Raw genomic sequence first — 26065 nt, 5'->3', positions numbered from 1 at the left:
TGCCTTGAAGAGTCAATGAGTTCAATTTGATGTTAAATGAGACAGTTTGCAAGCTATGACATGGGTTAGGATGAGTTTATTTTATATCTATTGATTTGCAGATGATGTAAGTTCAGGTCAACTCATCAATGATTTCATGACAAGTATATCCAGAAGCAGGAAAACAAGAAACCATTGCTGGAAACGGACACCCCGACACCTTCAGTGGACACTCGCCTCATAAAATATTTACAATTTAGTGACTGGCAAAACTGCTCATGGCCAGAATGGACGAAAATGAACCGAGTGTTCAAAGAGAAAGAGATTTCAGAGCCAGGTTCAAATCTACTGAATATAATATTAGATATTTGAACCAAGCCATAAATCTAAGTTTTAAGCTTTTGTGTAACTTGACTGTTTATTCTACAATCATGGATGATGCCTTAAATCGTCTTGTCGAGGAGAGGCAATGTTCTAAAAAACCAAATACTAAACTTGGCTACAGGGATAGTTCAGCCATAAATTAAAATTATCCCATGATTTACTCTCCTTCAAGCCATCTTACGCTACTACTTTCGCACAGGACATCGGCGTCAATGCTTGACTGAAGCCAAAGACTATAGAATAACACAAGACGTGTCACTCGTATAGTTTTGAATGGGAGAAAGTGTAACGCGCAATATGGCGGAATAAGTCCCGCCTTCTAAATAAGAGCCAATCGCCGACTGGTAAAGTCATCGCGTCACTTCAGCGGCCGTTAGAATCACCGGTTTCTATAGAAACAGTCAGACGCACGCCTCCGAAGAGGCGCGCAGTTAGGTCTGCGCATGCGCATTAGCTCGATCCAGCCTGAAAAATACAGTTTTTTGTCATGATTCGAGCGTTTAGAAACTAAATTTATGAGCCGGTTGTTGTTAGATTTCATTGGTGATTTCAAATATGAAATTTAATCATAAGGTTGGCGAACAGTTTTGGAAAATTTGATGTTTCCCCATTCAAAGAGATCAGCGCATGATGCCCAGGATGCCCGAGAGGCGTTTCAAAGATGGCCGCCGAGTGAAATGACTTGTCTTAAAGGGATTTTGCTGAAGCTTGAGCTGACACTACCGTCATATTGACCAATCACATAACTTTCCGATGTTGCATGAACGCAAGTGGCTAGCGACTGCTCTAGGGTATTTGCATAATGCGATCTGATTGGCTGACGCCTGCATTGGCACTTGAAAAGGGGTATATGACTGGTGTATATGAACACAATTGGAGTTGTATTACAAAATATCCTGGCTCTTCCCAAAGTTGTAATGGGATTGAATGGCACCCAAGTTTTTGAAGCACCAAAAAGTGCATCCATCCATCATAAAAGTAATTCATACAACTCCAGGAGGTTAATATAGGCCTTCTGGAGCAAAGCAATGGGTTTTTGTAAGAAAAATATCCATATTTAAAACTTTATTATCTATAATAACTTGCTTCTGGCAACAGTCGTACGCAAGCCAAGTTCTGGCGGAAGAGTGACCTCTGACCAGACGTATTGACGAACGCGGAAGCACAGAGAAGAGAGCAAAACAAAATACCGGTCACAAATTCTGCGTCTAAAATGGGTTTTAAATGGATAATAAAGTTTAAATGGATCTATAAATTTTTAAATGGATATTTTTCTTACAAAAACCCATCACTTCACTTCAGAAGGTCTTTATTAACCCCCTTGTGCTATGGATTATTTTTATGATGGATGGATGTGCTTTTTTGGGCTTCAAAATCACCATTCACTCTCATTATAAAGTTTGGAAGAGCCAGGATAATTTTTTAATATAACTCTGAATCCGATTGTGTTTGGCTGAAAGAAGATATTCATATACAACTAGGATGGCTTAAGGGTGAGAAAATTATGGGATAATTTTCATTTTTGGGTGAACTATCCTTTTAAGATATTTATCTGACAAAATTATTTGGCAAAAAAAAGGCAAAATACAGCTACAGGTTTTATTTTACTGTACAAAAAAATGCATAGAAAAACAAAAAGCTCACAGGAAAAAGCATACATTGATTACAACTTAATCAGTTATTAATATTTCATTGGTTCCCTCGTTTTTGCATTTTGTATTACAGCCTGGCCAAAAATTACGCCCCGCACAATTTGACGTTCCACATAAAACAAAATCTTTAACAAATTTGTAATAAAGGGTGAAGATGTTCATTTTCCAAGCCTGGACATCACTTTTGGCCACTGCTGTATATATTGTATGTATAAAATTATATATTTACTTTTTAGTCTTGTCAAAAAACAAACATGTTGTACTGTCATTCAATATTCTTTGTAATGCTCTTATTTGATGTAAGTCTCTCACTGGAACTCGAGTGTTTCTAACTCTGCGCTTGAATTTGAGGGGCATTACCATGAGATAGATCTGCCGAGATAAAACTAACCGTTAAAACTCAGATCACAGAGAAAGATAAAACTCTAGCTTCCGCACAAGTCCTCTAAATCTTTCTTATATTACATGTGGCCTGAAAAAGGAGATGGGAAAGGCCACATTTCAATTGCATTTACTACTGCACGTTTTTCAAATAAAATCCATGACCGTGAGATCGCATACGAAGCAGTCGTTGGCTACTACAGCATTTGACTTTATTTGAGTTTTATCCGTGGGTTACGAAAACAAAGCCTCACAGAAAGTGAAGCATGTTACACACTCACTGCATGTTAAAATGTAGGAATGTGTGACTAGGACTGGATAAGGTTTACAGCACTATGACTTTTTATGATTGCATATTTCAAGAAAAAATAAACACATTAGGCTATTGGTATGATCGTAAGAGGGGCAACAAGTCAACCTCATTTCCATTGATGAATCCAGCAAAGGCTTTTTGGGGGGTAGAGCAGGAAGTGCAGATAAGATAGTGATGTTTGAGCAGATAAACCAAACCACACAAACCATTGGTCAGTGGCAACACATTTCAGTTCATCAATACTCCATGAAAATCTGGAATGGAGGCATGTTTAGTTCTTGTTTTGAAGAGATTTTACAGAGCAAACAATATTTCTAAATAGAAAAGAGCAGTCTTAGATTGAGCTAGAACTAGCTGATAAAGGAGCGTAGAAGAATAGTTTACCTAAAAACAATTGTCGATTTGTACTTTTTGTTATTTTTTGTCTGTATGTTTAAAAAAGGATCAAAACACACTATAAAAGCAGCATAAAAGTTGTTCATGTGACTTGCATTGTGGGGTAAAGTTACTTTTAAAAGTGTGTTCTAATATTGTGTTACTTTTTTTTTTTTAATGGAAAGTAATGTGTCGCATTACTTTTTCTTTCTTTTTTGTTTTTCTAATAAAAAAAAAGTTATATCAACGCTATCTCACGACCAATTCGTACTTATTCTACGAGGTGGCTATTTCGTATAAATTCATATGACCTCACTCGTGCGAATTCGTACGATTTGTCTAAACCCCAGTGACGGTTAGGTTTAGGGGCGGGGTTTGGGGTAGGTCATTCGTATGAATTCATACGAATTTGTCAACTCGTAAAATACATACGATTTAGCAGAAAACGTATGAATTAGTACGAGTGAGGTTGTATGAATTAATACTATTTAGCCACCTCGTAAAATACGTACGAATTGCCGTGAGATCGGGTTGGTTATATTTTCGGCAAATGTAAAGGCCTTTTCACACCAAGGCTGCGTCCGAAAACTGGAAAATGCTGCCTTCTGAGGACACATTTCAAGATAGTAAGGCATCAAGGCACGTCCGAATCCAATGTTAGCTTCACTTCCTGTCTCATGAGATACCTTCCTCAGATCGATTTTTGAAGGAAGCATAGATGTATCCTTAGCTGCCTTTGACATCCCACAATCCTGTGCTTTCCATTCTGTGACAGTTGAGCTAGAAAAATAAAGATGGCGTGCGAAAGTTGCGTTTGCTGCTCAGCTTGTGTATAAATGTACGATTTTGACCAACATATTTCAATTTTTATATCATTTCTATCGAAAAAAATTACTACTTTAATAATTAAATATTTATTTAGTTCTCACCAAAGCTCGCGCTATATTGCTGTAGATCATTAAACTGTTACACTGCCTCAGAAGTCTGTCCGAAATCAGTTACGTGAGGTACCTTCATGCACAAACGCTGCCATACAAGTCATTCTCTTAAGACAGCGAGGCAGCAAGACAGCTACCTAGGTTTTCGGACGCAGCCCAAAACTGCAAATGCAAAAGGAAATGCAGAAGAGGGCGCAGCTCAAATAAACCTTTCAGCTGTGCTGCCATTCTGGATTGAAGAAGAATAGGATGCAGGAGAAGAAAATTCAACACTCTTACTTCAGTAATATAAAAAAAAAATGAAACACAAATGTGATGTTTATCTAAAGTCATATCTGCTTATTGGTATGGTTGAAATGACTGTTTGCAAAGACCCGCCCCCTTTAGACCCGCTACATCCGATAAGCCACACATCATGTTCTCACGCAGTGAAAAATACATCAAAAATACATTTAAAAATAATGCATTACTTTACTAGTTACTTGAAAAAAGTAATCTGATTACTTCGTTTGATTATTTGTAATGCGTCTTTGCACCCTTATTCCTTGTCTGGGATCGTTTAAAGCCCTTTGAAGCTGCACTAAAACTGCAATTTGGACCTTCAACCTGTTGGTAGCCATTGAAATCCACTATATGGAGAAAAATCCTGGAATGTTTTCCTCAAAAACCTTAATTTCTTTTCGACCGACGAAAGAAAGACATGTATATCTTGGATGACATGGGGGTGAGTAAATTATCAGGAAAAGTATATTTAAAAGTGGAGTAATCCTTTAATGTCATGGCTTTTGTGTTTGAAACATACCGACATTTGCAGTAAATCTTTCTTTCTTCTGAAGCTCTGAAATCTAATTTTCTGTATATTTGAACTGGCATGTTTGGTTGCAACAAGAACCAATCATTCAAGCATCAGTGATGACAATACTGTCGTGATGCTTCAACTTGAACGAGATTTCAGATCTTCGATAGCGAAGCTTAAATGTCTGTTCTTCCAACGCTATCTCACGACCAATTTGTACGTAATTTACGAGGTGGCTAATTCATACCAATTCGTACAAACTCACTCGCACAAATTCATACGATTTGACTAAACACCAGTGAAGGGTTTGGGTGCGGGGTTAGGGGTAGGTCATTCGTACAAATTCATACGAATTAGCCACCTCGTAAAATACGTACGATTTACCCAAAAACATACAAATTCATATGTGTGAGGTCATAAGAATTCATACGAATTAGACACTTTGTAAAATACGTACAAATTGCAGTGAGATCGGGTTGGTTACTCACACTAATCTATATTGTACGGCTTCAGAGGAATATAGTGCTTAAGTCATATGCACTACCTATATGATTCTTTCATGGTGATTTTGTCATTTTTGGAGCTTGACATCTCCAGTAAAAAGAGAAAAAACTCAGGTTATTCTCCAATTTGTCTTCTTTTATGTCTGTTTGTGTGAGTGTTATGGACTTTTTATGCTGTTTTTATGTCTTCTTTTAAGCACGCTCACTGTAAACTGTCACTCTATGGAAAACAGCAGCATTCTTCAAAACATCTTGTTTTGCGTTCAACTGAAGAACGAGCAGCAAGAGGGTGAGTAAATGATGACAGAGGTTTTTTTTTTTTTTTGGGGGGTGAACTGTCCATTGAAATTTATGTATTTATAACTATAAAATCATATGAAACCAATATGGCGAACATGATTTCACCAAGTACAACGTGTTCCTGGATCAACATCTTCGTTGATTCTGGAACAACATTCTAATCAACCAATCAGATTTGAGGGACAAGTTTACAGTTTATGTCAAGTTTAGGCTTACAACCAGGGTTAGGTTCTTCTACATCAGTGTTATTCACCTATCATTTCCCTCTGATTTTAAGGATAAGTTATGTGTGGTTAGGTTTAGGGGTAAAATACAACACCTGTGAAAAATCAACACAGTACATTGAACCTTATTTTTACGGAATCTTCTTAGAGTGTAGAATCTTCTTAAGAAGCTTTTAGAATCTTTTTGTAATTTGAATTTCTTGTTTAGACGACAATTTAGAAGTTTTGTGACTTTTTGAACTAGATCGCTTGCTTTTGATTCCTAATTAAGCGCCTGTGGCTCTGATAAAGTAATAAATTCATAAACCCGTTCCACAGAATAATAACGACATGTAATGTGTAACAGACAAAACCAATGTCTTTAGACCTCAGGATATTATACGAGGTGAAAGGGACATGATCCACGACGAAAAGAAAAGACAAAACATGATGATTCAGAAACATTATCAAACTAAAAGCTTCTTATCATCAGATGGGACCAATCAAGAGTGGCCTCTGGTTAGGTTTGTTCATCTTTTCAAGCGTCTGTGCTCTTTTCCTAGTCCACTATCAAAGAGCTCCAGATAACAGCCATTCACAAAAGCCCTATCAGACAAACCCCGCACCTAGGGAATTCACAGCGAGGAGGGGCAAACGCTGCCCCTCACGAGTGCGAGAATGGAGGCAGGGACGTAGAATGACAGACAGGAGTAGGGAGGGGTGAGGAACCGAGAGAGAGACAGCAGCATTTCTATGACCATCCTGGAGGTAGGAGATCACATCAGGAGACAGGATGCCAGGAACAGGGTCGTTTTGACGTGCATTCCCTGGAAACGCAGGAGGAATAAGTGTTGTTATGATAATGGTTCCCAAATGGGATTAATAAAGCACTCTATCTCACCATCAGTAGATTCACAGACTTGCTCCTCAGCCTAATTCCACAACTTCATGCTTTCTTTACTGGTCTTATGTGGAGTTCTCTGGAGCGAGAGGCATCCATGCACATTCACTGAGCAGCATGTTCCATGAGGAGTACCATGAGGATATGGACAGTGAGTAACAGTGTGTCTGTATGCTGGTCGGTGTGTGTCGTCTATCTTCTCGCCGCCTCCGTCACCTGTGGCAGCGCATGTCCCGTGCAGCGGGCGCTCAGGGTCGACAACTCCTCATCCGCCTCGACCTCCACCTCCGGCCGGCATGTGCGCAGCTACGTGCACCTCCAGGGAGACGTGCGCCAGCGGAGACTCTTCTCCTTCCAGAAGTTCTTTCTTAGGATCGGGAAAGACGGCAGAGTCAACGGCACCAAGAGAAAAGACGATCCCTACAGTGAGTTACCTCATAATACGTTCAGTTTATTCAGAATCACGTCGGTAATAATGGACAAAAAACAATATCGTGATGTGAAGTTTCATTTTGCGCGTCTCCGTGAACATTTTCATGTGTGCATCAACTAATATGTCTGAAAATATAGCTATGTTTAAAGGCATAGGCATTTATAGTTTTATTAACTCTGATTAAAATGTACATTTAAATTGTTTGAATGTAGGCTACACTTACCGGTACTAATCATCTATACAGTAATATTATGGAAGTCACATGTCCAAAAACAATTCTGTTGTGAATAATAATAATAATAATAAGAATTATATTTATTTGATATAATTAGATTTAAACCCATTTAGAATAACTCCATTAATTGCCTAACATTAGATCAGTAGTGGACTTACTTAAAAAAAAAAAAAGGAATATATGAAAATATCTAAAGTTTAACGAGGTTTCTAATGGTTTGAATGTACTTTAGTGCATATATGTGTGTGCATATATGCACAGTATAGTGCATATATGTGTGTGTGTATATATATATATATACACACACACATATATATATGTATATATATATGAGTGGGACACTTCTGTTGAAATGACTTGGAAAAAGTGTCCCAATCACCCTGAATTCACCCAATATATATATATATATATATATATATATATATATATATATATATATATATATATATATATATATATATATATATATATATATAGGTAGGTAGGTAGTGCTTTCAAATCGATTAATTGTGAATAATGCATCTAACATAAAAGTTTAGAAATGTATGTGTGTGTTTATATATATATATATATATATATATATATATATATATATATATATATATATATATGTATATATATTTTGAATATTGTGACATTAAATTAATTGTTTTATAATCAGTTTATGAATATTATAACACATTATAAATACTTTTATCATTAAATTAGATAATTTTTAGATTGCCTCATGTGCCTTCACATATGAATCAAAAGTTATGATTATTTCTATTTGTATCATTATAGGCTGCAATATTTGTTAATGACTCAAAGAAATTGTTAGCAAATTATGTCAATAGACTTTAAATGATTTCTAAGCAAAACACCTGTGAATTCAGGGTGGAGGCTGTTCTGTCTTAATGAACCACGCAAGAATAATAATACTAATATTTAAACCCCATAAATGAAATTAGCTCTTCTAATAAAACAAACAGAATTAATGGGCCGTTAAGGAATGGTGCTATTGGCTGTAATATCCTTTTAAATGCATAATTGTGTCCTGCTGACACCCAGAAATCTGAGAGCAATTAACCCACATATTGCTGTAAATGTTTCCCCTGACGCAGCAAAGGAAACACATCCTTTATAACATGATCAAGGGTTACGCTTGTGCTTTCAATGGCTACATATCTCTAACGGAGTCAAGTATCTGTTATTAGATAGTGTTTGGTTTGTTTTCATGTATTATGAGCCCATCAGTGAAATGCACAATGTGTTTTCAGTGTTTTACACAGAACAAGTTAATTAGCCATTGCTCATATGGAGCCCATGTGCAGATAAGGGTCTTCCTGTTTCCTCTACGTGTGTGTTTGTGTTTGTCTGGTGTCTTACACTGACATCCCTTCCTTTTCAAGGCCACAGGCCATCTTTATTCAGAAGTTTTCTTTTTGTTTGTTTGTTTGTGTCTGGTGCTTTTATAATTTAACTTTCTTTTTAATGTCTCAGTTCTTTCTCCTATATAAAGCAGTGAGATGTCTGCTGCTTCTCAGATTGTTCTCCTGACAGTAATCTCACACGTGTCTCCTCTTGAGTTTCAGAAGAGATCTCAACAACATCTCAAAGTGTCCGAAATACCAAAGACTGCAATCAACAGTCAGAGATCTTTAAGATTTCTTATTAAATTCCTTCATGAGCTGCTCCAAACTCATTTTACAGCTTTATTTCACAAGATGTAATACTGTATAAGTCTCTGGTCTGTGAAGTTTCAGCTCAAAATACCCCACAGATCATTTATTATAGCTTTTTAAATATGCCCCTATTTGGGTTTGAGCAAAAAAATACCGTTTTTGTGTGTGTCCCTTTAAATGCAAATGAGCTGCTGCTCCCGGACCCTTTTCTAGAAGAGGGCGGAGCTTTAACAGCTCACACTTCAGTTGCTCAACAACAACAAAGCAGGAGAATCTCACACACCCAAAATGACGATTGTTCAGCCTTACATTGTTCAAACCGGAGTTGGACACTGATGGAGAGACTCAGGAAGAAGTTACAACTTTTAGAATGAAACTGGACGTTTCTGAATGGTTAGTGGATAAATTTATGCAGTAGCCGTGGAGTTGATTCAACTCATTGACTAGGATGTGCCGTCATGTTAATCTTTTGTGCAAATCCAGTGTTGAATTGACCCTCGTTTGCGAAGCAGTCCGGTGTAAAATGACAGCATGGCAACAACACCCTACTACAACAACTTTTCCTCTTCTACAAGTAGAAAGTTTGACCTGAACCTCCTTAGCTTCTTCAGTAAAAAAAATACTTTGAAAACTTTTTTAAACATTTAAGAAAGTGCACACTCTGATTGTCAAGTAATGTTAGGTCATTGGAGATCAGCATGGAAATGTACCGGGTGCTTGAGTTGTCCCTGTTAGGGGGCAATGTGTGTTTGTGTAGCGTCAGACATCACTGTGACATCTGACTGTGTCAACATGTAATCAAGCCCTCAGAGGTGATCAGGCGTTGAGAGGAAATGTCTGTCAGATCTCTCTGTGTGTGCGTGTGTGCACGTGTCAGTTTCCTTCTGATAGCCTCATCTGTGATAAAACAACAGACACAAAACTCCCTAGCAACCACAAAATTACAACCACCTATAAACCACTCGTAACATCCTACCATTGCACTGTCAAGCACGTTTTGCATGCGTAAGCTCTAGTATTAGCAAATATGCCTTAGAAAAAAAAGCATTTAGTGTTAAACTAAAACATGTATGTACCGATATGATAACTGATATATTGGACGATAAATCTAAATGCAAATTTTATATAATTTTTGAGCACCTGATTACAAAGACAAAAGTTTCAGCATTAAAATCCATGTCCCAAGCACCACAATTATAATTTTATGTAGCTTATATGACAGCCTTGTATGACAGAAGTGATTTCAATCATATTTCAAGCAATTCAAAGCCTTGATGGTGAACAGTGCGCATCTGAAGCGTCTCAGCTGATCCTGGAACGTTCCAAACAACCAATCAGGTTTGAGGGACAAGTTTACAGTTTATGTCAAGTTTAGGCTTACAACCAGGGTTAGGTGCTTCTACATCAGTCTTATTCACTTATCATTTCCCTCTGATTGTAATTTTAAGTTATGGGTAGGGTTAGGGTAAGGAGCTTGCATTGTGTCAGTGAATGTCCTCATAAAGATAGATGTACAAGAATATGTGTGCGTCTCTCTCTCTCTCTCTCTCTCTCTCTCTGTATGTGTGTGTGTATGTGTGTACATGTATCGGGAACAGCAGCAGTAATACACATGTTCTCACTTAACTGCTCTCAATTTTAACTAGCCCTAAAGAGCCTCATGAGAGGCTGAAACGTCACATTTGGTTAAAATTTCTTGATGGTGAGAACGAGCAAAACAAATGTGACAGTGATCAACATGTAATCCCAGAGGAAAGTGTTACTGCTCGAAGATATCGACTTCATCTCAGATGTTTATCCTAGAAGTAAAAATAGACACAAATGAAACAATTGTTGACACAGAGTAAGCAGAGTTGTACAATGAATGTGGAGCAGCTCAGATCATTTGCTCGCAGCTGAATTTGAATTCATATTGAGATCTCTGACTTTTGATTGCAGGTTCAGTATCTTGAGCAAATCTGATCAGAAAAACATTTTGAGTCACTGTTGAAACACAAGGGTGAACTATTTGAGAAGCAGGAAACTTCATTGTACTCTATAGTTTTCAAACGTTTGGGTTTGGTAATATTTTTTAATGTTTTTAAAGAAGACTCATGCTCAAGGCTGCATTTATTTGATCAAAAATACAGTAAAAACAGTCATATTGTGAAATATTTAGTGCTGTCAAATAAATTAATCGCAATTAATCACTTCTGGCATAAAAGTTTGTGAATATATAATAGATGTGTGTGTGTGTGTGTGTGTGTGTGTGTGTGTGTGTGTGTGTGTATATATATATATATATATATATATATATATATATATATATACATACTCACAAACTTTTATGTTAGATGCGATTAATCCCGATTAATCGCGATTAATCGATTTAACAGCACTAGAAATATTATTACAATTTAAAACAACAGTTTTTAATATATAATATAATATATTTTAATAAATTTTAAAAAGTAGTTTATTCCTGTCATGCAAAGCTGCATTTTCAGCATCATTACACCAGTCTTCAGTGTCACATGATCCTTCAGAAATCATTCATTTAATTTCAAAACATTTCTTATTACTATCAGTGTTGAAAACAGTTGTGCTGCTTAATATTTCTGCAGAAACCATAATGAATAGAAAGTTCTTCGATGAATAGAAAGTTCAAAGTAAAAGCATTTAATTGAAATATAAATCTTTTGTAACATTATGTCACTTTTGATCAATTTAATGCATCTTTGGTAAATGAAACTATTCATTTCTTTCAAAACAAAAAATCTTATTGACCCCAACCTCACTTTAACCTCTAAATTCTGTCTATATGAAAAACAATTGAGATATTGAAGAGATTTCATTGGTGATTTTCTTGCCTATGGACTGTCTCTGTAAAGTGTAACAATTTTGAAGTATTTTCAATCAATATAGCTACTTGAACTGACAAAAACGATGATGTCAAAATGCCCCATTGTTTAGTATGCTCGTAAGTACAGTCTTAAATGATTTAAAAAGTGTTAAATGAAAGTAAAGAGTTGTGAGAAAATAGTTGTCAGATCTGCGTCATGTGTGGCAGGTCTTAAAGTGACAGCAGCCTAATAAACCCGCTGCTGTGATGTTGTCTGTCATTAATGTTAATCAAAGAACAAACAGAAAGTCACTCACTGCTCTTGACTGAATGACTTTTGTCGCTTTAATAAGGATTCATCTATACTAAAGCCTATTAAATGTTAAAATTGATAGCTTTCAATTATACTGTAAAGTTGAATGACTAAAGTCTAATAAATGGATAAAACTGAGAAGAAAAAAATTTAATAGGGACACTGGCCTTAATTCATATCGCTTAAAAAGATGCCATTAAACAAATATTTAAAATATACTGTGTTTATGTTGTTTATTAATTTGGAGATCCAATTTGAAAGTATTACAATATAAAAATCTATTAAAAACTTTAATGTTATGTGCAATTAATCGCGATTAATTACAGAAAAATGTGTTAATTTTTTTCATTCGAATGACAGCATTTTACCTTGTGACATATTTTGAACACACATGTAATGCATCACATCCTGAGCGTGATTTTACGAATACATCCGAATACATCCGATTGAGAAACAGAGCGGCTACTGTTAGTCTGCAGGCAGAGTTTCATGAATGGCGTGATGTGAATATCACCAGCGACACATCAAAGGTGAGCGTCTTTCACATTCAGCAATGGGCTCTGACAAAAGAATAATCCTCAGCGGGTGAAATTACACTAGTCTTTATAGCACAGATCCAGTGTTCATGGAAATGGATACTGCAGTAGTGATGCTGTCCTTAGGCAAGACATGATTTGGGAAACACTGCCCTTTGAGGTGCTTCTGAATGATGTCACGCGTTTGAAAAGACATCTGTTAGATGGGAAAAACAGAAACAATGGGTCTGTGAGGGGTGTGACATCATTCAAAAATGATGCAGAACTTCAACAGCTCATGTCAAAAATGTACAATTTGGATAATGTTAGATGCAGGTCATTAGTTTAATGTAATGCTAAAAGAAATATCACTACAAAAGTCTAATATCATTACAGTAGTGTAAAAAAAAAAAAAAAAAAACATGCTTTATTAAGTACACCACCATTCAAAAGTTTGTGATCAGTATGATTTTTCAATACTTTTATTCAGCAAGGACTCGATAAATTGTTCAAAAGTGACAGTAAAGACAAAATATTTCTATTTCAAATAGATGCTGTTCTTTTGTCACAGTTTCCACAAAAATATTAAGCAGTTTTCAACATTGGTAATAATAGGAAACGTTTCTTGAGCACTGAAGACTGGAGTGATGATGCTGAAAATTCAGCTTTGCATCACATGAATAAATTATTTATTAATATATTTGAAAATATATTCAAATAGAAAACAGTTCTTTTACATTGTAATAATTTTTCAGAATATTACTGAGTTTACTGTTTTTTTGATCAAGTTAATGCAACCTGGGTGAGCAGAAGAGACTTCTTTCATTAAAATAACATTAACAACCTACCCCAAACTTTTCAACAGTATAATGAAAAGGTCAGAAATGTTATTTAATATGAAAAAAAGAACTTTGCTGGTGTCCTACATTGAGTATGGCAAATTGAACTGTACGTAAAAGTCTTGGGGAATTGAATCTGACTAATGATTATAGCGCAGTGGGGGTGTTTAACTCAGCGTCTGGTCTGTCCTTGTGAGAGACTCCAACAGATTTATGAGCTTTTATGGGGATTCCAGTGTAAAGCTGTCCCACGTGTATCCTGATCCTGTTTGATAAAGCAGAAGTCTGCTCTCTGTCTGACTGGAACTGTGTTTGATGCTAATAAGGGCTCATTCTAACTAAACCACTCTAAAAAGACCAATTAGCAAAACAAACAGACAGTGATGTTTACTGAATAATTGTGCATCGGATTATGTCACTTGGGTAAAAAATTAGGCTTGAACAAAAATTTGTTCCAAGAACATTTTGCTAACATTCCCATTAAGAGATTATGAAAGCACTATTTCTAAATGTTCAAAATATAAATGTTTTAAAAACATGGTTACACTTTATTTTGATGGTCCCCTTTAGACATTCTGTTGACTATATAAGTAACATTGCACCTACATGTCAACTAACTCTCATTAGAGTATTAGTTAAGTATTAGTAGACTGTAATATGGTTAGGTTTAGTAGAATAAGGGGTGAGGGTTAGTAGAATAAGTTGACATGTACTTGCAAAGTTACTTCCCAGAAAGCAATAGCCGTCATTTCAGCATCTCGGTCAACTCAAGACCAGATATAGTCCAGCTATGAGTAGCCCACTTCTAGCCAAAATAACCTTGAACTTGCGAGATGTATGATATTTCATCATGTAAGCTAATTCAACAGTGATCACAAGGTGTTTGTTTCATTTCTTTGTCATGATTCTTGGGCTATGGTACTTAGAAACCTATTACATTTTCAGTGACAGCCCAAATTTTGCCTTGTTTTAGCCATAGACGTCAGGGCTGTGTTTGGACAGCTATTTTTAAACGCAAAATTGCTTGCTGGGTTATAGTCTGTTGAGAAGCATCAAAATAAAGTGTTAGCAGATATTAAGCAGACAGTCTACTAATACTTTAACAAGAGTCCGTTGGCATGCATTGGTGTTACGTTACTTACAGCCGTCAGAATGTCTAAAGGGGACCATCGATATTTTGAATGTTCTCTGAAACATCTAAAAAAGTATGTAGAGTAGTAAGTGTGAGTGTAGTAGTAATGTTATCAAAACATTAGACTAACATCCAACGAAAATATTTCAGAAAAACATTCCATAAATGATTAATAAATAACATTATTGTGCTAATGTTTTGATAATATTGTCAATGACCAAATAACTTTGAACAAACATTCTATCAACGTTACTGGAAGAACATTTGAGAGATCCTTTTCGTAATATATAGAGTGGTGCAGGTATGAAGATTTTCCAATGGTGTTTTATAGTGGGGGTTTTCAATTTATGAGTAAAATAAAGCCTGTGGTAAACATAACTTGACGTTGCTTTGGCGTTTTGCTGAACAACTGAAACCCGAAGTATACTTCACTTTTACGCGAGGGTCAGCGTACAGTGCGAGTGACGTGAATTTCGTCTTTAGAAGAGTATGTGTGTGCTGTACGCGCACCGCCGTATTTTTGTAACCGTGTGTACTTGGAGGTCGCACATGAACATTCCATTTTTTTTACAGTAATTTGTTTATCCACAAGGTGGCAACCGTGCCCTGGAGGCGTCGATTCACAAGGTAGTCAAAGAAAAAATGCATAAACAGAACAGACGAACACATGCAAGCTACAGCGACAATGGAGGCCTACACGAACGAGAGAATGTGTGAAGAGGTTAGAGAGTACCCTTATTTGTACAACTCTAGCATGAAAGAATACAAAGATGTTTATATGGGTTGTAACTCGTGGTGAGAGATCGCTCAAAACTGCGCATTCGTCGAACGCCTGTGTATGCGTACGAGTCGAGTGAAGTATACTTTGCAAGACTGTGTGTTTGACTGTGTGTACACTAGCATACGTGCAAAAAAATGAAGTATACCCAGGGCTTTACACTGCACACACTCACACCCCAAACTAAAAATGTACGTTTTCAAAAATGAACATAGCTGCTTAAAAATTCACATTTTTTCTATGGTGTAATTTACACTGTAGAACAAAACATCAAAGTATAGCCAATTTGTGTTTACCACAGGCTTTATTTTACACATAAATCGAAAAACCATGGAAGCTTGTTTCCACCACTGAATAAAAAATAAAAAAGCTAATTGCGACTTTTTATCTCACAATTTTTACTTTTTTCTCACAATTGCATAATATAAACTCGCAATTACTGGTTACAAATTGCGAGATATAAAGTCAGAATTGTGAGATATAAACTCGCAATTCTGAGAAAAAAGTCACTTTTTTATTTTACAAAATAAAAGCTACCATTTAAAAAAAAAACAATTATAAAACCCCATAGTAAAATCTCGAAAGGAACCAGTGGCAAATTAGTCTTCCGGGTTTTCACGTCATCCCTGCAGCATCCCTGAATTAAATATGAAATTTTGAAGTAGAAAGACTGAAAAAGTTTTGTCTTGTAAAAGAAACTCCAGTTATCTTATTTACAACTTTGAAAAATCACTTTTTACAGTGTTCTAGCACGATATTTTTTGAAATGCATTGGAGTAGCATAGAAATACCATTTCTTTTCAACATATACTATGGTAAATCATATATTTTTAACATGTACATACTGGCTTTCTTTGAAGAACTTATTTAGCCCATTTGTGTATTCCTTTATATTGCAAGGAAAGACTAAATATCAGCGACGACAGAATGGTTTATTTGTTGCGTCTAAACCATAGTCTACTATCATGTCTTCAAACATCCTCTTTGTAGTTGACGCAGGAAGCAGTCAGGATGCTTCAGGCATGAGCCGGACATATAGGAGACCACCAGTACGGTGTGAGATCGCTGCCATGTGTGCCACAGATGCTTCACAACTCCACCAACACAATAAAATCAACACAAGCGCCTCGATATCACTGACAAATAGGCATGATGCAATGACTGGTGCAATGCTGTTTTGTAATCTCAGAAAATACGACTGTTTATTTAGCTTTTTTAGGCACCAGACATCATCATGCCAGCGCAAAAAGCACGGACAGTTTTGGCAGAGCACTGTGGAAAATGCACGTCTGCGCAAACAACTGCAAGCCAAAGACGCAACGTTTAGTAACATGCAGCAGAGCATGACACGCTCAGGAAAACAACTGCGCACAAAGAAAAACCGGGCAAATAAGGCTTAGTTTAAACTTGACCTCCTGGTGCGCTGCTCGACATCTGCTGAGGTTTTTCTCCGTTTCGGTCGCTCTCGCAGGTGTTTGGCTTGTATGCTTTAAATGGAGGTGGGATTACAAACACATTTACTGTAATGGCTTGGCTTGTTCTCCCAGCTCTCTTTTGTGGTTAGTTAAGTGTGGCCTCACTGACATGGAACTTCAAAGTGAGGCTTTGTGTAGAAATTAGTGCTGTTTTTGTCATTTCAGTAAAACTCATCAAAACTGTGAAATAACACAAATGGAGATATGTGAAATATATAGTGACCAAAACATGCAAAAACTGTTATATTGGAGCTTCTTCTTTGTCTAGAGACCAACTCTGGACACTCATCATAGGTGCATCTTGGGATGTTTCTTAAACTTATACACTCTAAAAATGCTGGGTCAAAAACACCCCAAGTTAAAAATGGACAAACCCAGTGGTTTGGTTAAATGTTTGCCCAACCTGCTGGGTAGAATTATTCAACTCAACTATTGTTTAAAAATGACTGTATGTCTGGATTATAATGAACCCAAAATAGGTTGGAAATTAAAAATCAGACACATAATTACTAGAGGCAACAATAATAATCAAAGGGTGAACATTTATTAATAAGCAATTTAATAAATGTTTATTGTTTAAGTATTATTTATTAAACTTATTAATAAATGTTAATTTTCAACATACTTTGTTCATTTTACACAAGCAATACAGCAATTTTTAAACAATAGTTGAGTTAAATAAAACTATCCAGCAGGTTGGGCAAACATTTAACCCATTCGCTGGGTTAAAACAACCTAAAACAACCCAATTGCTGGGTTAAACTACCCATTCGCCTGGTTAAAACAACCCAATTGCTGGGTTCAAGTACCCTTTCGCTGGGTTCAACTACCCTTTCGCTGGGATAAACTACCCATTCTCTAGGTTAAAACAATACATTTGTTGGGTTAAAACAATCCATTTGTTGGGTTAAACAGTCCATTCATTGGGTTAAACAGTCCATTCGTTGTGTTAAAACAATCCATTTGTTGGGTTAAATAGTCCATTCGTTGGGTTAAAACAGTCCATTCGTTGGGTTAAACAGTCCATTCGTTGGGTTAAACAGTCCATTCGTTGGGTTAAACAGTCCATTCGTTGGGTTAAAACAGTCCATTCGTTGGGTTAAACAGTCCATTCGTTGGGTTAAAACAGTCCATTCGTTGGGTTAAAACAGTCCATTCGTTGGGTTAAACAGTCCATTCGTTGGGTTAAACAGTCCATTCGTTGGGTTAAACAGTCCATTCGTTGTGTTAAAACAGTCCATTTGTTGGGTTAAACAGTCCATTCATTGGGTTAAACAGTCCATTCGTTGTGTTAAAACAATCCATTTGTTGGGTTAAACAGTCCATTCGTTGGGTTAAACAGTCCATTCGTTGGGTTGAACAGTCCATTCGTTGGGTTAAACAGTCCATTCGTTGTGTTAAAACAATCCATTTGTTGGGTTAAACAGTCCATTCGTTGGGTTAAACAGTCCATTCGTTGTGTTAAAACAATCCATTCGTTGGGTTAAACAGTCCATTTATTGGGTTAAAACTATCCATTCGTTGGGTTAAACAGTCCATTCGTTGGGTTAAACAGTCTATTCGCTGGGTTAAACCAATCCATTCGCTGGGTTAAACAGTCCATTCGTTGGGTTAAAACAATCCATTCGTTGGGGTAAACAGTCCATTCGTTGGGTTAAACAGTCCATTTGTTGGGTTAAAACAATCCATTCGTTGGGTTAAACAGTCCATTCATTGGGTTAAACAGTCCATTCGTTGAGTTAAAACAATCCATTCGTTGGGTTAAACAGTCCATTCGTTGGGTTAAACAGTCCATTCGTTGGGTTAAAACAATCCATTCGTTGGGTTAAACAGTCCATTCGTTGGGTTAAACAGTCCATTCGTTGGGTTAAACAGTCCATTCATTGGGTTAAACAGTCCATTCGTTGAGTTAAAACAGTCCATTCGTTGGGTTAAAACAATCCATTCGTTGGGTTAAACAGTCCATTCGTTGGGTTAAACAGTCCATTCGTTGGGTTAAACAGTCCATTCGTTGGGTTAAACAGTCCATTCGTTGGGTTAAACAGTCCATTCATTGGGTTAAACAGTCCATTCGTTGAGTTAAAACAGTCCATTCGTTGGGTTAAAACAATCCATTCGTTGGGTTAAACAGTCCATTCGTTGGGTTAAACAGTCCATTCGTTGGGTTAAAACAATCCATTCGTTGGGTTAAACAGTCCATTCGTTGGGTTAAACAGTCCATTCGTTGGGTTAAACAGTCCATTCATTGGGTTAAACAGTCCATTCGTTGAGTTAAAACAGTCCATTCGTTGGGTTAAAACAATCCATTCGTTGGGTTAAACAGTCCATTCGTTGGGTTAAACAGTCCATTCGTTGGGTTAAAACAATCCATTCGTTGGGTTAAACAGTCCATTCGTTGGGTTAAACAGTCCATTCGTTGGGTTAAACAGTCCATTTGTTGTGTTAAAACAATCCATTCGTTGGGTTAAACAGTCCATTCATTGGGTTAAACAGTCCATTCGTTGTGTTAAAACAATCCATTTGTTGGGTTAAACAATCCATTTGTTGGGTTAAACAGTCCATTCGTTGTGTTAAAACAATCCATTTGTTGGGTTAAACAGTCCATTCGTTGGGTTAAACAGTCCATTCGTTGGGTTAAACAGTCCATTCGTTGGGTTGAACAGTCCATTCGTTGGGTTGAACAGTCCATTCGTTGGGTTAAACAATCCATTCGTTGGGTTAAAACAATCCATTCGTTGGGTTAAACAGTCCATTCGTTGGGTTAAACAGTCCATTCGTTGGGTTGAACAGTCCATTCGTTGGGTTGAACAGTCCATTCGTTGGGTTAAACAGTCCATTCGTTGGGTTAAAACAGTCCATTCGTTGGGTTAAACAGTCCATTCGTTGGGTTAAAACAATCCATTCGTTGGGTTAAACAGTCCATTCATTGGGTTGAACAGTCCATTCGTTGGGTTAAACAGTCCATTCGTTGGGTTAAAACAGTCCATTCGTTGGGTTAAACAGTCCATTCGTTGGGTTGAACAGTCCATTCGTTGGGTTGAACAGTCCATTTGTTGGGTTAAACAGTCCATTCGTTGGGGTAAACAGTCCATTCGTTGGGTTGAACAGTCCATTCGTTGGGTTAAACAGTCCATTCGTTGGGTTGAACAGTCCATTCGTTGTGTTAAAACAATCCATTTGTTGGGTTAAACAGTCCATTCGTTGGGTTAAACAGTCCATTCGTTGGGTTAAACAGTCCATTCGTTGGGTTGAACAGTCCATTCGTTGGGTTGAACAGTCCATTCGTTGGGTTAAACAATCCATTCGTTGGGTTAAAACAATCCATTCGTTGGGTTAAACAGTCCATTCGTTGGGTTAAACAGTCCATTCGTTGGGTTGAACAGTCCATTCGTTGGGTTGAACAGTCCATTCGTTGGGTTAAACAGTCCATTCGTTGGGTTAAAACAGTCCATTCGTTGGGTTAAACAGTCCATTCGTTGGGTTAAAACAATCCATTCGTTGGGTTAAACAGTCCATTCATTGGGTTGAACAGTCCATTCGTTGGGTTAAACAGTCCATTCGTTGGGTTAAAACAGTCCATTCGTTGGGTTAAACAGTCCATTCGTTGGGTTGAACAGTCCATTCGTTGGGTTAAACAATCCATTTGTTGGGTTAAACAGTCCATTCGTTGGGGTAAACAGTCCATTCGTTGGGTTGAACAGTCCATTCGTTGGGTTAAACAGTCCATTCGTTGGGTTGAACAGTCCATTCGTTGGGTTAAACAGTCCATTCGTTGGGTTAAACAGTCCATTCGTTGGGTTAAACAATCCATTCGTTGGGTTAAACAGTCCATTCGTTGGGTTAAACAGTCCATTCGTTGGGTTAAAACAATCCATTCGTTGGGTTAAACAGTCCATTCGTTTGGTTAAACAGTCCATTCGTTGGGTTAAACAGTCCATTCGTTGGGTTAAACAGTCCATTCGTTGGGTTAAAACAGTCCATTTATTGGGTTAAACATTCGTTGGGTTAAACAATCCATTTATTGGGTTAAAACAGTCCATTCGTTGGGTTAAACAATCCATTCGTTGGGTTAAACAGTCCATTCGTTGGGTTAAACAGTCCATTCGTTGGGTTAAACAGTCCATTCGTTGGGTTAAACAATCCATTTATTGGGTTAAAACAATTACCAAATACGAAATAGCATTTCAATATTTTTGCTATTTTATTAATTTTTAGATACTATTATAGTTTTTATTAATTGTTTGAATTCAATTTTATTTTTGTTTCCTGTTTTCACTTTAAATTTGGTTAAAGGTTTAGCAATTTTGTTTTTGCCATTTTGTGAGTTTGTTACTTGTTAGTGTTAATTTTTTTTCAGATGGTTTTAGTAACTATAATAACCCTGGTATGATAGACATTTATTGGCTGCTTTTCTTTTGTTATCTGCTCAAAATCATCCATAAAAAGTATAGTCTTGTAAAGAACTTCATATGTAGCTACAGTTTATAGCATTTTCTTGCATTCTTGCATTTGTCAGCCTAATTATAAAAGTTTCAGTCGTCTTTTGACTAGGGTATCTTTACCTGGGATTTACCTGTGTGACTCTGGTTTGTGTGTGTGCGTGTGGTACAAACATATGGCAGGCTGACATGCATGCTTAATTTCACATGAACTTGTTGGTAGTTTGAGTCTCTCTGTGTGTGTGTGTGTGTGTGTGAGAGAGAGCGCTTCATTCAGCTTTTTGCAGTAGGCTTCAGCCTGGTGTCGCTCTCATCTTTGATCACTGATCATTGAAGCTTCTCTAATCCGTCTCACTGTCATCCTGTCTGTGTTGTTTCTTCCTTTCATGCTTTCATCCCAGCGTTGAGAGGACACAGAGCACTCAGATAGTTTTACCGTCTCACTTGATACCTGCAACCCGAGACCCCAATGGAGCCACTTCACACGCGCTCACACACACACACACACGTACACGGATAGATGAGAGCACAAACTGACACTACCTGCGGACACATTTGCACATGCAAAATGTTGTCTGAATTTTTTGGTGTTATGACCGAAAGCCATTTGATTGCCAATTTAAAAAAAAAAATGGTCTTAAACACACAAAAGTTTTAGAATTTTACATGTGAAACAAGTGAAATACATAAGTGAAATAAGACAAGTACAGTTGAAAACGGATAACTGCTTAGTACTTTTGAAACTTAAAATTTAAAAAAAGAGATTGGAATTGGGGAAAAATAATCACAAATGAGTTCTCTTTAATAATATCTCTTTAATTGTTTCTCGTAAACATGAGAAAGGAACAACAAATGGAGAAATTCTGACACCTAATTAGAGAAAATTTGGCCAACCTATTATCATTAAGTATGACATTATATTATATTATATTATAAAAGAAAAAATATATTATATTATATATATATAATATATAATATAATATATATAAAATTATATATATATATATATATATATATATATATATATATATATATATACATACATACATTTATAATATTAAATATTCATTTTATCTGTAATTTATATTTTAAAAGATAAAATAATTTATATTCAGGATTTATTTTATCTTCATAATCATTAATCATTAATTCAATATTATTTAATAATAATTATGCAATATTTGTTTAATAATATAATTTTATTAATATACTTTCATATATTTATATATAAACAAAGCTCCTCTCATCAAATGTCTTTCTCATTTAAAAAATGCAGAAGAAACAATAGAGACATTTTCCTCTGAGCTGATGATCTGCTTCCATTATCAAACTGATAATGGAATTAACTGAATTAAGAAAAACACAAACATTGACTGATATACAGTATCGCATATAAAATAACACCAACACATTTAACATAACCCAATGCCACACAGACTGTAAAGTGCCCACAGTGAACAGGAGTGTTTTAGTAATCACAGATCTGTGAGTATCTGTACCGAGGAAGCATTTATCTTGTGCACATCCAGTCTTCCTCTTCATAGTGGAGCAGCAGAACTGTTTTGAGCAGCAACCTTAGCTGTCATGATAGAAGCATCTTTCGACACTTTGACGCTGATCAAAGGCCAGCCGCAGCAAACCCCCCGCAACTCCAGCCCCAGGGTTCACACCCGCAGCCACTGGGGTTATCAGAGTCTGATAACCAGGCGTCACATGCTCCCATGTGAGAGAGAGAGAGTGTGTGTGTGTGTGTGTGTGTGTGTGTGTTGCATTGAGAACTGAATTAAAACCTCCAAGTGAGCAAAGGTCAAACAAAACTGCAATTTCACCTCTGACCTCTTCACAGAAATGCACACATTGTTTGTTTTGTTCCCCAAAAATGTTATTCCTTATTGAGGAACGGGAAAAGTGTAAATGTTTTTACATTTGCTGAAGAAAAGTGTTTTCTCATGCAAAATCCACCACCTCGATTATAGGGTGGTTTCAAGCTAGAACTGAACTAAAACTGAAATTAAAAGTGTTCAAATTGTTCAAATTAAACCTAAATAGTAATATATAAAAACTAATTTAAGTAGGCTTTGCTCTGTTTCAAATGAAAGCCTCAGTATTTTTCCACTAATTGTTAATGTGTTGTATTTCAGGTATTTTGGAGATCACGTCAGTGGATGTTGGGATCGTTGCCGTCAGAGGTCTCAGCAGTAACCTTTACCTGGCTATCAGTAAGAGGGGAGAACTGTATGGAGCGGTGAGTGTCCTGCACCAAACGTCCACCTACACGTATTTTAGTCTAGGGTTTTTTAAAACTGGGGTTATGGGGATCTTTAGGGAGCCACAAGGGGGTGCTGTTGTAAAATAAAATAAAATAAAATAAAATAAAATAAAATAAAATAAAATAAAATAAAATAAAATAAAATAAAATAAAGTATATAAAGTAAAATAGGGCTTTATACATAAAAATATATAGCTTATATTTTAGGAGTTCTACAAAGGAATCTTCATATCTGGGGATCCAAGTTTGAAAACTTGGTTATAGGTTATACTTCCTGAGAAAAGGTGATGTGTGTAATTCTTGCAGCACTGTCTGTCATTGGTCAAACAAACACGTAGCCCCGCCCCAAACTCACACCATTGGTTGAGTCTGTGTTGCTGTGTCAGACTGGTTGCGATTCTTAGTGCGCATCCAAAAAATGTACAAATAGCTCAATTATTTTAGTATTCAATATAATATACACATCACCTTTAAAGGATTAGTTCACTTCAGAATTAAAATATCCTGATAATTTACTCACCCCCATGTCATCCAAGATGTTTACATCTTTCTTTCTTCAGTCGAAAAGAAATGAAGGTTTTTGAGGAAAACATTCCAGGATTTTTCTCCATATAGTGGACTTCACTGGGGTTCAATGGGTTGAAGGTCCAAATACCAGTTTCAGTGCAGCTTCAAAGAGCTCTACATGATCCCAGACGAGGAATAAGAGTCTTATCTAGCAAAACAATTGGTAATTTTCTTAAAAAAAATACAAATTATATACTTTTTAACCACAAATGCTGGACTTGCACTGCTCTGGGATGCGACACGCATTACGTAATCGCGTTGGAAAGGTCATGCGTGACCTTGTTTAAAAACTCCATCTCATTTTCTCCTCCAACTTCAAAATCATCTGACATTGTTGTTTAACCTTTTTTTGTATACGCCGTTTGACTTAATTGTTGCACGTTTGCTTTGTAAGCACTTGCTCGGTACTTCCACCTATGTCACTCGTGACCTTTCCAATGTGATTACATAATGCGTGGCGCATCGCAGAGCTAGTGCAAGACATGCATTTGTGGTTAAATTGTGGTTTTTAGACCAATCGTTTCACTAGATAAGACTCTTATTCCTCGTCTGGGATCATGTAGAGCTCTTTGAAGCTGCACTGAAACTGACATTTGGACCTTCAACCTGTTGGTAACTGTTGAAGTCCACTATATGGAGAAAAATCCAATGTTTTCCTCAAAAACCTTTTTGACTGAAGAAAGAAAGACATGAACATCTTGGATGACATGGGGTGAGTAAATTATCAGGAAATTTTAATTGTGAAGTGAAGTTAGTGAACTAATCCTTTAACATTGTGCCCTAACCAGATGAGATAAAGCGATTAGTGATTCTAGATTGTAAATCTGAGATTTAAATGGTTATTCTGGTCAAAGCGGTCTAGATGAGTATTTTAGGTCTAGTTAGAGCTGGTAGACCAGGCCATGTTGAACCAACATGTTTCAAAACCAGCATGACAGGTATGACCTGGTTTTCCTGGCAGGAAATGTAATAAACTCTTTGTTTCATGCATTTCAGAGAGTCTATGGTATAAACTGCCGTCTGAAGGAGCGCATCGAGGAGAACGGATACAACACATACGCATCCGCGGAGTGGAAGAACAAGAAACGACAGATGTTCGTAGGTCTGAGCGCTCACGGAAGGCCTCTGCGTGGGAGAAAAACCCGCAGGAAGAACACAGCCACACACTTCTTACCCATAATGGTGTGACTTTTGTTGTTTAACGCTGACGGGATGGAGAGAGAGACCGAAGATAAAGACTTTGTCCACACGCGACTCTTTGTAGCGGCTGCAGTGCAGTGTTTGCTTGCTCCTTCATTGCTCTTTGGTTCAAGGCACTCATTACAACTTTATGCTCATGCCAGCTGATATTCAGTGGTAAACAATCTCAAAAGAGCAAAGTTCATGAATGAAGGCTTTCATTTCCATTGTGCATTATTCAAGTGATCTATAATTGTGGATTATGTGTGCGAGAGTTTCCTTCAAGCTCTTTTCAATATAAGAACATCTTACATTTATTTCTAATGGACATGAACATCTTATAGGAGCGGCTCTGCTTGCGTCGCACAGAGAAAGATAGTAAGGGATGTATATGGGGATGTATTTGTATCTTCTAAAAACTTTTGGACTGCTTTGAAATACATAAATTATTTATTTGTATTGTATTTAAAATAAATACTCTAAAAAACATATTAAAAGCATTTAAATGGATAACCTCTAACTCCTGTGAAATAAAATCTATTTTGTTATCCTCCTGCAGAGCAGCTTGTGCCGTGTTTCATGTTCACCAGACTGGAGGAATAAGAAGCAGAAATGTGGGTGAATCTCATAAAATGAATTCAGGTCAGCCCAAAATCAAAAGAAGAAAAAAATTTGACATTT

General features: G+C 36.7%; 1 protein-coding gene across 1 annotated transcript; it reads left to right on the top strand.

The window, feature by feature from the left end:
* Positions 1-6861: 6861 nt before the first annotated feature.
* fgf10b (fibroblast growth factor 10b) lies at positions 6862-25430 on the top strand. Its single transcript, XM_067407802.1, has 3 exons — positions 6862-7150; positions 23511-23614; positions 25202-25430. Exons 1-3 carry the CDS (start codon positions 6862-6864, stop codon positions 25391-25393), a joined length of 585 nt encoding a protein of 194 aa, XP_067263903.1. The 3' UTR covers positions 25394-25430.
* The last annotated feature ends 635 nt before the right edge of the window (positions 25431-26065 follow it).

Source organism: Chanodichthys erythropterus, chromosome 13 (assembly GCF_024489055.1).
Source record: "Chanodichthys erythropterus isolate Z2021 chromosome 13, ASM2448905v1, whole genome shotgun sequence".
NCBI lineage: Eukaryota > Metazoa > Chordata > Actinopteri > Cypriniformes > Xenocyprididae > Chanodichthys > Chanodichthys erythropterus.
Note: the sequence above shows the minus strand (reverse complement) of the source record. Positions and strands in the feature narration are given on the sequence as shown.